We start from the raw sequence: 11,764 nt of genomic DNA, 5'->3' as shown, positions 1-11,764 counted from the left end.
GGTTGCCACTGCGTCTCGCTATTGGGACTGTGTTTTAAAAAAATCCATAGAGATTCGTTTATCTGACAATCTTATTAATAGAGACAAGGGTTATCTTTTAAGTAAGACTTGGAACCCGGTGTTATCAGACATTAAAAAACAACGGTCTGCGTTCCGATCGTCAGAATAAAATGTTTAATTTTTGATAGCGGTATCTCGATTTAGCCTGTTTCCACCACTGGCGGCGCGGTATGTTTCCTTGCGCTAGAGGGCAGTTGCAGCACCCTCCTCGGGCGCGCGCTGTGGGCCTTCTGCGGCCTGTACAGGAGCCGCCGCTTGCTCTGGAAGTCAGTTCCGGCGAGATCGTGTAGCAGCACTCTCACCTGAAGATGGCGGCCAGTTGGACCGCGGAAATATTGTGTCAAGAAAACTTTATGATCCGGCTGCACACCCAGGGAAGAATGTTATCAGTAGCGAATTTAGTTAGTCTGCCAACGCGATGGACACTTGTTGAACCTGAGAGTAAACTAGCACTAAGGCATCACGTAGCGGCGCGCTCGCAGTGTATCGTATTGTGTGTATTCCGTGGTGAGTGAGGGCGGTGGCGGTGACGGCGTGTTGCAGGCCAGGCGGGCGTGAACCAGCTGGGCGGCGTGTTCGTGAACGGGCGGCCGCTGCCCGACGTCGTGCGCCGCCGCATCGTCCAGCTGGCGCTGCTCGGCGTGCGCCCCTGCGACATCTCCCGCCAGCTGCTCGTGTCGCACGGCTGCGTCTCCAAGATCCTGACGCGCTTCTACGAGACCGGCTCCATACGGCCCGGCTCCATCGGCGGCAGCAAGACCAAGGTACACCCGCCACTACTCGCGCCACTCTACCGCCCTCAGCGCCTTCTCCTGCCTGTGCTACTAACCCGTGCCACAGCTGCACTTGCAGGTTGCCTATCTAGTAGCCTCCAGGAGCAACAAAAATTTAATTTGCTATATTACGTATGATTATAGACCTCATTCAAAAATTTAAAATGCTGTCATAATCAACTCATTAACAGCTACACTAAGATGACAAAGGGAATGGGATACCTCCTAGTATCGTGTCGAACTTCCTTTTGCCCGGTGAAGTGCAGCAAGTGGACTCAACAAGTTGTTGGAAATCCCCAACAGAAATATTGAGTCATGCTGCCTCTACAGCCGTCCAGAGCTGCGAATGAATCGCCGGTGTAGGATTTTGTACACGAACTGACCTCTCGATTATGTCCCATAAATGTTTGATAGTATTCACGTCGGGCGATATGAGTGCCCAAACCATTTGCTCGAATTATCAAGAATTTTCTTCAAAACACTAGCGAACAGCTGTGGCCCGAGGGCGTTGTTTAGTGACGTGAAGTCCATGAATGGCTGCAAATAGTCTCCAAGCAGCCGAACATAACCATTTCCACTCACTGATCGGTTCATTTGGACCAATGAACCCAGTCCATTCCATATAAACACAGCTGTCATCATTATGTAGCCATCACCAGCTTGCACAGCGCCTTCTTATAACCTGAGACCATGGATCTACGCCATACTCGAACCGTACGATCAACTCTTACCGACTGAAATAAGAACTCATCTGACGAGGCCATGGCCTGGTTTTCTAGCCGTCTAGGGTCCAACCGATAAGGCCACGAGCCAAGGAGAAGGAGAGGCGCTGCAGCCGATGTCGTACTGTTAGCAAAGGCACTCTCGTCGGTCGTCTGCTCCCACAGCCCACTAAAGCCAAACTCCGCCACACTGCCCTGACGGATACGTTCGTCGTACTTTGCACATTGATTTCTGAGATTATCTCCCGCATTGTTGCTTGTCTGTTAGCACTGACAACGCTATGTAAAGGCCGTCACCATTGCGTTGACCGTGGTGAGACGTAATGTCTGATGTTTGGTACTCTCGGCACACCCTTGTCACTGTGGATCTCGGAATATTGAAATCTCTACCGATTTCCTGTGTGGAATGAACCATGCGTCTAGCTCCAGCTACCATTTCGTGTTCAAAGTCTATTAATTCCCACCGTGCGACCACAGACACGTCGGAAACCTCTTCTCACCAGTCAGCTGAGTACAAACGACACCTCTACCAGTGCACTGCCCTTTTATACCTTGTGTACGAGATATACAACACTATCACATGACTTTCGTCACCTCAGTGAATAATTATGGACCACATCTGAAAACGCAAAATTCTGTTATAATCTACTCTTTATGAGACATAAACTTATGTTAAGGGTTTGACACAAAAACTACAGTCAAAAACGTATGTGTAACTATTGAGGCAGTGCATCTCAAGGCGTGCTAATTACCCAAACAATATTCATCCAGTATTTGAAAATGAGAGCAATTCACTAAGTGAACAAACCTTACACATAGTTTCAGACCTTTGCAAAACCTCCTGTATAGTGATGAAAGCTAGAAAGTTTCTAACTTACCATGTTTACGATTTTCATGTACTCAAACCGCGGCATCAAGCGTGGCGTTCTAAGTTATTACTTCTTTATCACTAACTCTATTCGCAACACATTTTGCAGACATTGGACGTCACCGCAAAATTACATCATGGCACGACAAATAATTCGAGAGATATGATGTTTTATACGTGGGATTTAAAGTTTTTAAGGATCGGATTTAGAGGGGGGCGGAGGGTTACTGGTGATACGCCTTAGTCTGGGACTCTCTTGCCTTGTTTCCAACCGACCTGCAATGGTTCTGCGTGCCATACGGTACGTATTTCTCGTGATTATGCTTCCATCCGGTGCCAGTAGATCGGTGCCAGATGTAGTTGAATTTCTTCAAGATGAAATCACCATGCCGCTGTCAGCTCAGCAGCTAGTAATTACATTAAGTTGGGTTGTTTCAACAATATACTGAGTGTGGTTCTTTGGAAAAGAGTATGTAAAGTTGTACTACAGACAATCATAAGCAGTCTCATATCCATGCACAGTAATTTTGTGTTAAATTTGTGTTAACAGAATTGTGCTAGTTAGATGTTTACTCTATGTCTGTATGGACACGATCATGCGTTCGCTTTATAACTGTTATTTCTACAATTTTTTTACGGGAAAGCTTTGACGCACAGTAGCTTTTTTATATGCAAGTCTAACAGAAGATGAGATTCGTTCTGTTAACGGACTCTGACTTGAGTGGTGTTTTGTCAGTGTCAAAAAGAGCATTATGAATCTTCTTAAATTTAGGATTTCTATGGTAGACCCTCTTTTAGCCTTACTAGTCAGAAAGAGGAGTGCAAAAAAGTGTGAGGTTCTCTTATAGGATAAGAGGGTAAAAGTATACAAATCGCATGCAAAACCAGATTTTGACATGCGATACAATATGATCACTGACACACAGTGCCTGATATTTTGTCACCACGAATATGTTAACATGAGTACTTCAATATTACACTTAACACAAAGTGTATAAAATGCAACCAGTACTTCTGTCTTCCAAAGAGAAAGAATTGCTTCCAACTAGTTCTCAAAAAGGGAAACACTCTGCACCATGTCTTTGTTTCACAGGAGCAGCAAATTTATTGTGATTATTACACTTCTGTACAATGAAATGTGAGCCGTTAACTGTGTAACAAATTTGCTAGCATTTCTATCAAATGAAAGTAGAATAAGAATAAGCTTTCATTCACTACTGTTTCTCATAACATCAAATATGTTGCAATACGTCAGGGGACAATTAAACTGAAATAATATCTGACCAGCAGGATCGAGCTAGTGCTTTTCCCATTACAATATTAGTGAAAGAATTTTTGTACTATTTCTTCATCAACTAATGTGCCAAAATATTCAGTGAATTCAACTTAATCTACCATTAAAAAGAGAAGTAGTAACGATGGAAAGGCCCGCCACGATTTCCTCTTCTGTGCTAATCTCTTCATCTCGGAGGAACACATACACCCAAAATCCACAGTTACTTATATTAAATATTCTATTCTCTACTTTGAGCAAATTGCGAAATAAACAAAGCAGACAGTTGGAAAGAAAATTCAAGTTCAAGAGAAGAAAATAAAACTGGGCCTTGCCGATGTCATTCTGTCAAAAACGGCAAAAGACGTGGAAGAGCACTTCAGCTGGAAAGACGTTATAAGTTGAGCATCAACCACAGAAAAACTAAGTTAATGGAATTTAGTCGAAATAAATCAGGTGGTGCTGACGAAATTAGGTTCGAAATGAAACACTAAAAGTAGTGGATGAGTTTTGCTATTTGAACCCCAAGACAGCTGACGATGGCACAAGTGGGGTGGCACAAGACGCTTGTCCGCCCTGTTCTGGAGTATTGCTGTGCGGTGTGGGATCCGCATCAGGTGGGACTGACGGATGACATCTAAAAAGTACAAAGAAGGGCAGCTCGTTGTGTATTATCGCGAAATAGGGGAGATAGTGCCACAGACATGATACGTGAATTGGAGTGGCAATCATTCAAGCAAAGGCGTTTTTCGTTGCTACGGGATCTTTTCATGAAATTTAAATCACCAGTTTTCTCCTCCGATTGCAAAAACATTCTGTTGGTATCCACCTAAATAGGTAGAAATGATCATCACGATAAAATAAGAGAAATCAGGTCTCGTTTTTCCCGCGTGCCGTTCGAGAGTGGAACGGTAGAGAGACAGCATGAACGTGATTCATTGAACCCTCTGCCAGGCACTTCATTGTGAATAGCAGAGTAAGCACGTAAATGTAAATGTAGAAGACTAGCAATAGCAACACAACATTTTCTGAAAAGGAGAATTTGCTAAAACCGAATAAAAATTAAACTGTTAGGTAGCCTGTTCTGGAAGTATTTGTTTCGAGCGTAGCTTTGTACCCAAGTGAAACGTTGACGATTGATACTTCAGAGAAGAAAAGAACAGAAGGTTTTGAAATATGGCACTTCAGAAGAATGTTGACAGTTCATGGATAGATCAATTACTAATGAGGTGGTACTGAATTTAGCTGGAGAAAAAAGAAAATGTATGCCAAATTTGACTAAAAGAAAGGATCGGTTGGTTGGTCATATGAGGCATAAAGGAAACGCCAGTATGATGGGAAGTATGTGTGTGCAGGTCGGGGAGGCGGTAAAAATTACAGAGGGAGACCAAAGCTTGAGTACTGTAGGAAGGTCCAAGTAGATGTGGGCTGCAGCAGTTACTTAGAAATGTAAGAGGCTGCACTGGATGTACTAACGCGGAGATCTCCATAAAACCAACACTCTCTCTGAGAACCGTATCAATAGCATATTCCAGTCTCTGTCCACCACTACACTTGTCCCCTTTACAGCTCCCTTCAGTACTATGAACATTATCTGACAACTACAATTTGTTTGCAAATCAATTACTGCAATGACAAATTGCCTGTTGGCTTCTATCTCGGGTTCTTCGGCCGACATTTGCTTGATGACTTTTCTGACATTTCTCCAGCATTGACATTGTCAAAGCTTCACACTCCATTGCTGGCTGTGGACTGAAGTAGACCTTGTATGTACTTGGCGCACCATTCTCCTCCTGCTACCTGCTACAGTCGTTCGCTGCAGCACTGGAATACAAGATCTGTTCACCTGGAGGTTTTCTTCTTTCTTGTTGGAGCTATTCTCATGTTTGTGTATTTCCATTGCTTCTCTGAAGAAGCTCTTCTCTATACCCAGAACTTCTAGCGCATGCTCTGCTACGGCCGATTTCTCCACCTGTCCCAACCTGAAATGCTACTTACGTTCTGTGATCCTGGTGTTGACCGATTGTCCAGTCATTCCAACATAAACTTTTCCGCATGTGCATGGTATGCGGTATATTCCCGACATTGCATGTGGGTCCCTTTTCTCCTTCGCCGATCTGAGGCTCACTTTGACCTTCGTGGGATTATAAAGACTGTTTACGCCGTGTTTGCACAATTGTAAGTAGGCTGTTTAGGTTTTTTTGTTGGTAACGCCGCCGCCACGTAGCGTTCTGTATGAAAATCACTGGCTGTGCCGTGTGCAGTCTGTGGCTGGTTGGCATTGTTGTAATACTCGCCATTGTAGCGTTGGGCAGTTGGCTCTTAGCGGCGCGTAGAGTTGCGCAGTTGGAGGTGAGCCGCCAGCAGTGGTGGACGTTGGTAGAGAGATGGCGGAGTTTTGAAATTTGTAATAATTGGTGTCATGAAGTGATATATATATTATGACTACTAAGGTAAATACATTGTTTGTTCTCTATTAAAATCTTTCATTTGCTAACTATACCTATCAGTAGTTAGTGCCTTCCGTAGTTTAAATCTTTCATTTAGCTGGCAGTAGTGGCGCTCGCGGTATTGGAGTAGCTTGAGTAGCGAAGATTTTTGTGAGATAAGTGATTTGTGAAACATATAGGTTAATGTTAGTCAGGGCCATACTTTTGTAGGGATTTTTGAAAGTCAGATTGCGTTGCGCTAAAAATATTGTGTGTCAGTTTAAGCACAGTCTTGTATAAATTTCTCTAAGGGGACGTTTCACAATATACGGCCGATTCTGTCCGACTCTGGGAGTGTATGCCAAAAGGGCGTACCCGACGTTTCTTTCTCGGAAGTGACCCTTCGCAGAGTTTCTGACCCTGCTATACTTCTTATATAACATTGCCCCTCAGAATCGGTTCCAGGTGTTGCATCTTGTATGTGAGTGGCTGCAGCTAACATATTCGTCTTGCTAGCGTTACGAGCGCATTAATCATGGCTCTTTTCTGACTCGGCTGGTGATTTGACACACTGTGCAGGTATCGGTCCGAGTGTGTTCGTTTTCGATACACACTACCTCGCAGTTTTTCAGTATCTCTCCTGACCATCACATCTAGATATGGTAGCTGTTTGTCCTTTTCTACTTCCACGGCAAATTTTATGTTGGCTGTTCAGATGTATTAGGAAGTGACCGAGCTGTTATCTAGCATGGCTCCATACAACACATCTGTACCAAGCCTTAGCCTAAATGTCGCATGGAGAAGTTTGTCACCACTGGACCAAGAGGACTATCCATGGTGACGTCTTCCTGCTGTTCGTAGAAGTTGCCATTCCACGTGAAATAGCTTGCGGTGATACGTGCATGAAAGAGCTTGGTGGTGTATTGCGGGAAAATGGAACCGATGTACTCCATAGAGTCACTGAGTGGCACTTTGGTAAACAAGGAAACGACATCAAAGCTCACCAGGGTGTCGTCTTGTCCAAGTTTCAGTTTCTTCAGCTTCGCAATGAAATGTCCTGAGTCCTTTATGTTGTATTACTCTTCCCACATGCGGCTGGAGTAGAGTGGCCAAGTGTTTTGCCAGTTTATAAGTCGATGTGTCAGGGCACTGACAGTCGGTCGTAATGGAACATTATTCTTGTGGGTCTTTGGTAATACTTACAGCTCAGGTGGTAGGGTTTCTGTGTTGCTCAGGTTCCCCTTTATGTCCGCCGAGAGAAAATACGCCTTCATTAACCGATTCGCATTCCTTGTTGCCCGGTGCGTCGGATCTGCGCTTAGTTTTTGGTACGTCGTCGCATATAACCGGTCCTTGACCTTCTGCTCATAATCTTCGGTCTTCATTACGACGGTCGCATTTCCCATATTAACAGGCAGTAGCATACACTCTGGTCGGCTTAGAGACTCTTGATAGCTTGTGCCTCTTCCTTCTCCTGGTTGCCAACTGGTGCTGTTGCTCGGCGCTGTATTCTGGTTGTTTCAGCTCTTTCACAAGGAAGGGTCCGAATGGCCGCTTCAGTATTAGCAATGATGTTGTCCATAGGTACAGTTCTCGGGATGACTGCGAAATTCCCTCGCGTTTCTCTTTCGTCAGTGCGGTTAACCACTGTGCGTAACACGCCAGTCTGCTTCTGGCATCTTGGAAACTTTTTCTTCTGCCGCTCGGTGCAGCGCTCGAGTTCGTTCTGCCCGCTCCTGTGACTGATGCTGTCGATCTTGTCCCAGTCGTCGCGATGCTTTCTGCTGCTTAGTACACAGAAGATATCCCAAAGTTCATCAGTTCGTGCCAAGTATCCTCGTGTTGCATGAATTCACTCACGAAGAAAAGCTAGATCCGTTCTCTCGTAGATGCGATGGGCTTGGGCGGTGGTTAATAGGCGCTTACGTTTCCAGAACTTCGGTGTAGCTCCTTCAATCCGGTACCGCGACAGAAAGGCGAGAGGGGATGCAAATGGGGTAAAGTTTATGTTGAAATGATTGGACGATCAATCAACACCAGGATCACAGAACATAAGCGGTATTTCAGGTTTGGACAGGTGGAGGAATCGGCCGTGGCAGAGCACGCGCTGTGTGAACCGACTACATGGTAAAATTCGCGGAGCCGCGCGGGATTAGCCCAGCGGTCTCGGGCCCTTCAATTCGCCGACACGTAAGTTGTATCTGTAGAGAAGCTATAGAAATACACTAACAAGAAAGAAAAAAGCTTCAATTTGAATGGTTTGCTGAATTCCCGCGCTGCAGGAGTTGCATCGGGAAGTAATTCCGCACCTACCTTATTCATCTGATCTTGTGCCGTCAAATTTTCACTTTTTCCGCTCTCTCTCAGACAGCCTTCAACGAACTTCCTTTTTGGTTGAAAATCCGCTACGAACATGGCTTGACGAGTTCTTCGCCTCAACACTACGTGATTTCTACATCGAAAAGTTTCTCCAGACTGTTGTAAATAGTGAAGGAGAATACGTTATTGATGACTAAAGTCAACGTGTATACGTTCTATGTATTAAACTTATAGAAAAACGCTGCAAACGTGGGCGCCAACCCAATACATCATTTTTATTATGATCATATTTGGTCATGCTGTATACAAATTTCAATGTTAACTCACTAAGGGGGTCTGGTTACACGTAAGAGAGGATCTGGTAAAATAAATGCATAAATAAAAAAGTAATTAATTTGCCATGCGACAACGGAACTAGCGGCACAAACAAACAAAGAAAATAGAAATAGATTCGTAACTAGAATGATGTTTAAGATAATGGTAAACTTCTCTGCGCTGGAGAAGTCGATCAAATAAGATAAATGCTTTTTTTTCGTTGATTAGTTCTGTGTTACTTGTACGGCTGTATAAAACTGTTTGCAATTACTGCAGTTCCCGTGCTTTCGATGCGGTCAGTCGGTTTGGACGACCGACCGTTGCACGTAGCAGGACGAGGACAGCACCGGAAATGACCACGGAAAGGGCATGGACGTTGGTGCGCCAGGTACACATAATCTGCGTCAGGGAGCTCCACTCCAGTCCACAACCATAAATAGTGACGCTTTGACAGTCGCCAGCCGTTCATGCTGGCGAAACGTCAGAAAAATCATCAAAAAACGTTGATAGAAGAACCCGAGGCAGAAGCCAACAGATACGAGTAGTTTGTCAACAAGTGGCCACTAAAGCCTTAACAATTTTGGAATAACTGCAGTGACACCTTGAGACACCTTATTGTACGCATACTTATGCTGAATAACTAGATACGACCTATCGGTAAATTTTGTTTTATTTGTGGAATATTCCGTCGATTCTTGGACGAACATAGACGTGTTAATAACTCGAATACAAAGTACTGTCCTGTAATATTAATTTGTATTCAAGATATCTTTGGTCCATATTATGACAATGAATCACAATGCTGGAAGAGAAGACACAACACAGAAATCCACGAGCTATCACAACAACCAACGATAGTAACCATAATAAATGCTAGAAGACTGCAATGGGCTGGACATAATGATGCGAATGAAAGAAGACCAGATTGGGTTAAGAATATACAGGGAGAAGCCGTATGGCAAAAGACCAAGGGGAAACCCAGGAGTACCTGGCACAATGAAATCGATTGCATATTCGAAAGACTGGGAATAAATAACTGGTAAGAGGCAGCACAAGACAGTAGCATCTGGAGGAATCATAAGAGATCGGCATGGGAGCTTTGAGTCCCTTAGAAGCCTGCTACTACATTCAAGATTTTAAAATATCTTTTTAATGTTACTACCTCTATTATATCAGAATAATGAAGAGTCAGTGATCTTTACTCTGGTCTTCATACACGATCTTTATAGTTTTGGCACTGACCCAGGCTTTGCGGAAGAGCTCATTTGCAGAACAAGTCGTTGTCTATCTGGCCGAATCCTCCATCGATAACAACTTTTCACCAACAAGGGACATTAACGCTGTCATACCAAAGAGAATAAATGAATCTGAGACGCAGATGCTACAGCAGACGCATTATCGAATTATCCGAGGTATTAAGTATGGGATCATACGCAATTTGGCGACCTTTTTCTTAATGCGCAGACGCGGCAGCGGTGCAAGCATGGAGGTCCCATCCATTAACGTCCGGTATAAGTTAGCCGCCGTAACGAGCGGCCGTGTGACAGGCCTCATCTGTATTCTGCCGCCGACTGCGCCCGAGTGCAGCTGGACCTGCCAGACGGACGTGAGATCGAGATCTCAGACCACCGCGGCCGGCCAAACCGACTGGCCGCATCGGGAGCACAGCAACTGCAGTAATTGCAAACAGTTTCATACAAAAGAAAACAAAAAGCATTTATCTGCTTTGATCGACCTATCCAACGTAGAGAGGTTTACCATTATCTTAAACATCATTTCAATTAAGAACCTATTTCTATTTTCTTTGTGCCTCTAGTTCCGTTGTCTCATGACCAATTATTTTTTTATAATGAAATGACTAACTGCATACAGGCGTTGATATAAGTCAACGGGGGCAGTTGAAAATGCGTGCCCCGACGGGGACTCGAACCCAGGATCTCATGTTTACATGGCAGACGTCCTTTTTTTTTATCGTTTGGTTTGGTCGTTGCGGACTCGGACTACACGTGACATCCGTTAAAATCCGTTTTGTTGATCTTTCCACTCAGTTTTTTTATTATAGAGGCCAACCAGGTCTCTGACCGAACACGCTGAGCTACCGTGCCGGCCCAACTTATTATCTCTCACTATACTCATTACTCGCTGCTTTTTGCCGATTCCCGTAAGAGTTCGGGCACCGTTCGTGCATCCGCACAGAAGAAGATGGTCAAGTGGTCGGTGAGCCTTAACTATATAGGTGGTCCATTGATAGTGACCGGGCGGGCCAAATATCTCACGAAATAAGCGTCAAACGAAAAACTACAAAAAGAACGAAACTCGTCTAGCTTGAAGGAGGAAACCAGATGGCGCTATGGTTGGTCCATTAGATGGCGCTGCGTTTTTTTAAAAACAGGAACCCCCATTTTTTATTACATATTCATGTAGTACGTAAAGAGGTATTACAGCGCCATTTAGCACAAAGCGAAAAAAGTGGTCCAACGAAAACATTCATTGATATTTCTTTACGTACTACACGAATATGTGATAAAAAATGGCGTTCCTTTTTAAAAACAAAAACGCAGTTGATATCCGTTTGACCTATGGCAGCGCCATCTAGAGGGCCAACCATATCGCCATCTACATCTACATCTACATCTACATCCATGACTACTCTGCAATTCACATTTAAGTGATTGGCAGAGGGTTCATCGAACCACAATCATACTATCTCTCTACCATTCCACTCCCGAAGAGCGCGCTGGAAAAACGAACACCGAGCTCTAATTTCTCTAATTTTATTTTGGTGATCATTCCTACCTATGTAGGTTGGACTCAACAAAATATTTTCGGATTCGGAAGAGGAAGTTGGCTACTGAAATTTCGTAAATGGATCTCGCCGCGACGAAAAACGTCTTTGATTGAATGATTTCCATCCCAACTCGCGTATCATATCTGCCACACTCTCTCCCCTATTACGTGATAATACAAAACGAGCTGCCCTTTTTGCACCCTTTCGATGTCCTCCG

At 44.2% G+C, this 11,764-nt stretch overlaps 1 protein-coding gene across 1 annotated transcript in view; it reads left to right on the top strand.

The window, feature by feature from the left end:
- Positions 1–440: 440 nt before the first annotated feature.
- LOC126273321 (paired box pox-neuro protein-like) overlaps positions 441–11,764 on the top strand; it is a 193,966-nt gene continuing 182,642 nt past the window's right edge. The window contains exons 1-2 of the mRNA XM_049976867.1: positions 441–501; positions 604–824. Of these exons, the coding sequence (XP_049832824.1) occupies positions 441–501; positions 604–824 (282 nt within the window). The remainder of the gene's footprint in view (positions 502–603; positions 825–11,764) is intronic.

Source organism: Schistocerca gregaria, chromosome 5, assembly GCF_023897955.1.
Source record: "Schistocerca gregaria isolate iqSchGreg1 chromosome 5, iqSchGreg1.2, whole genome shotgun sequence".
Lineage (NCBI taxonomy): Eukaryota > Metazoa > Arthropoda > Insecta > Orthoptera > Acrididae > Schistocerca > Schistocerca gregaria.
The sequence above is the reverse complement of the archived record's forward strand: the minus strand, read 5'-3'. Positions and strand labels throughout refer to the sequence as shown.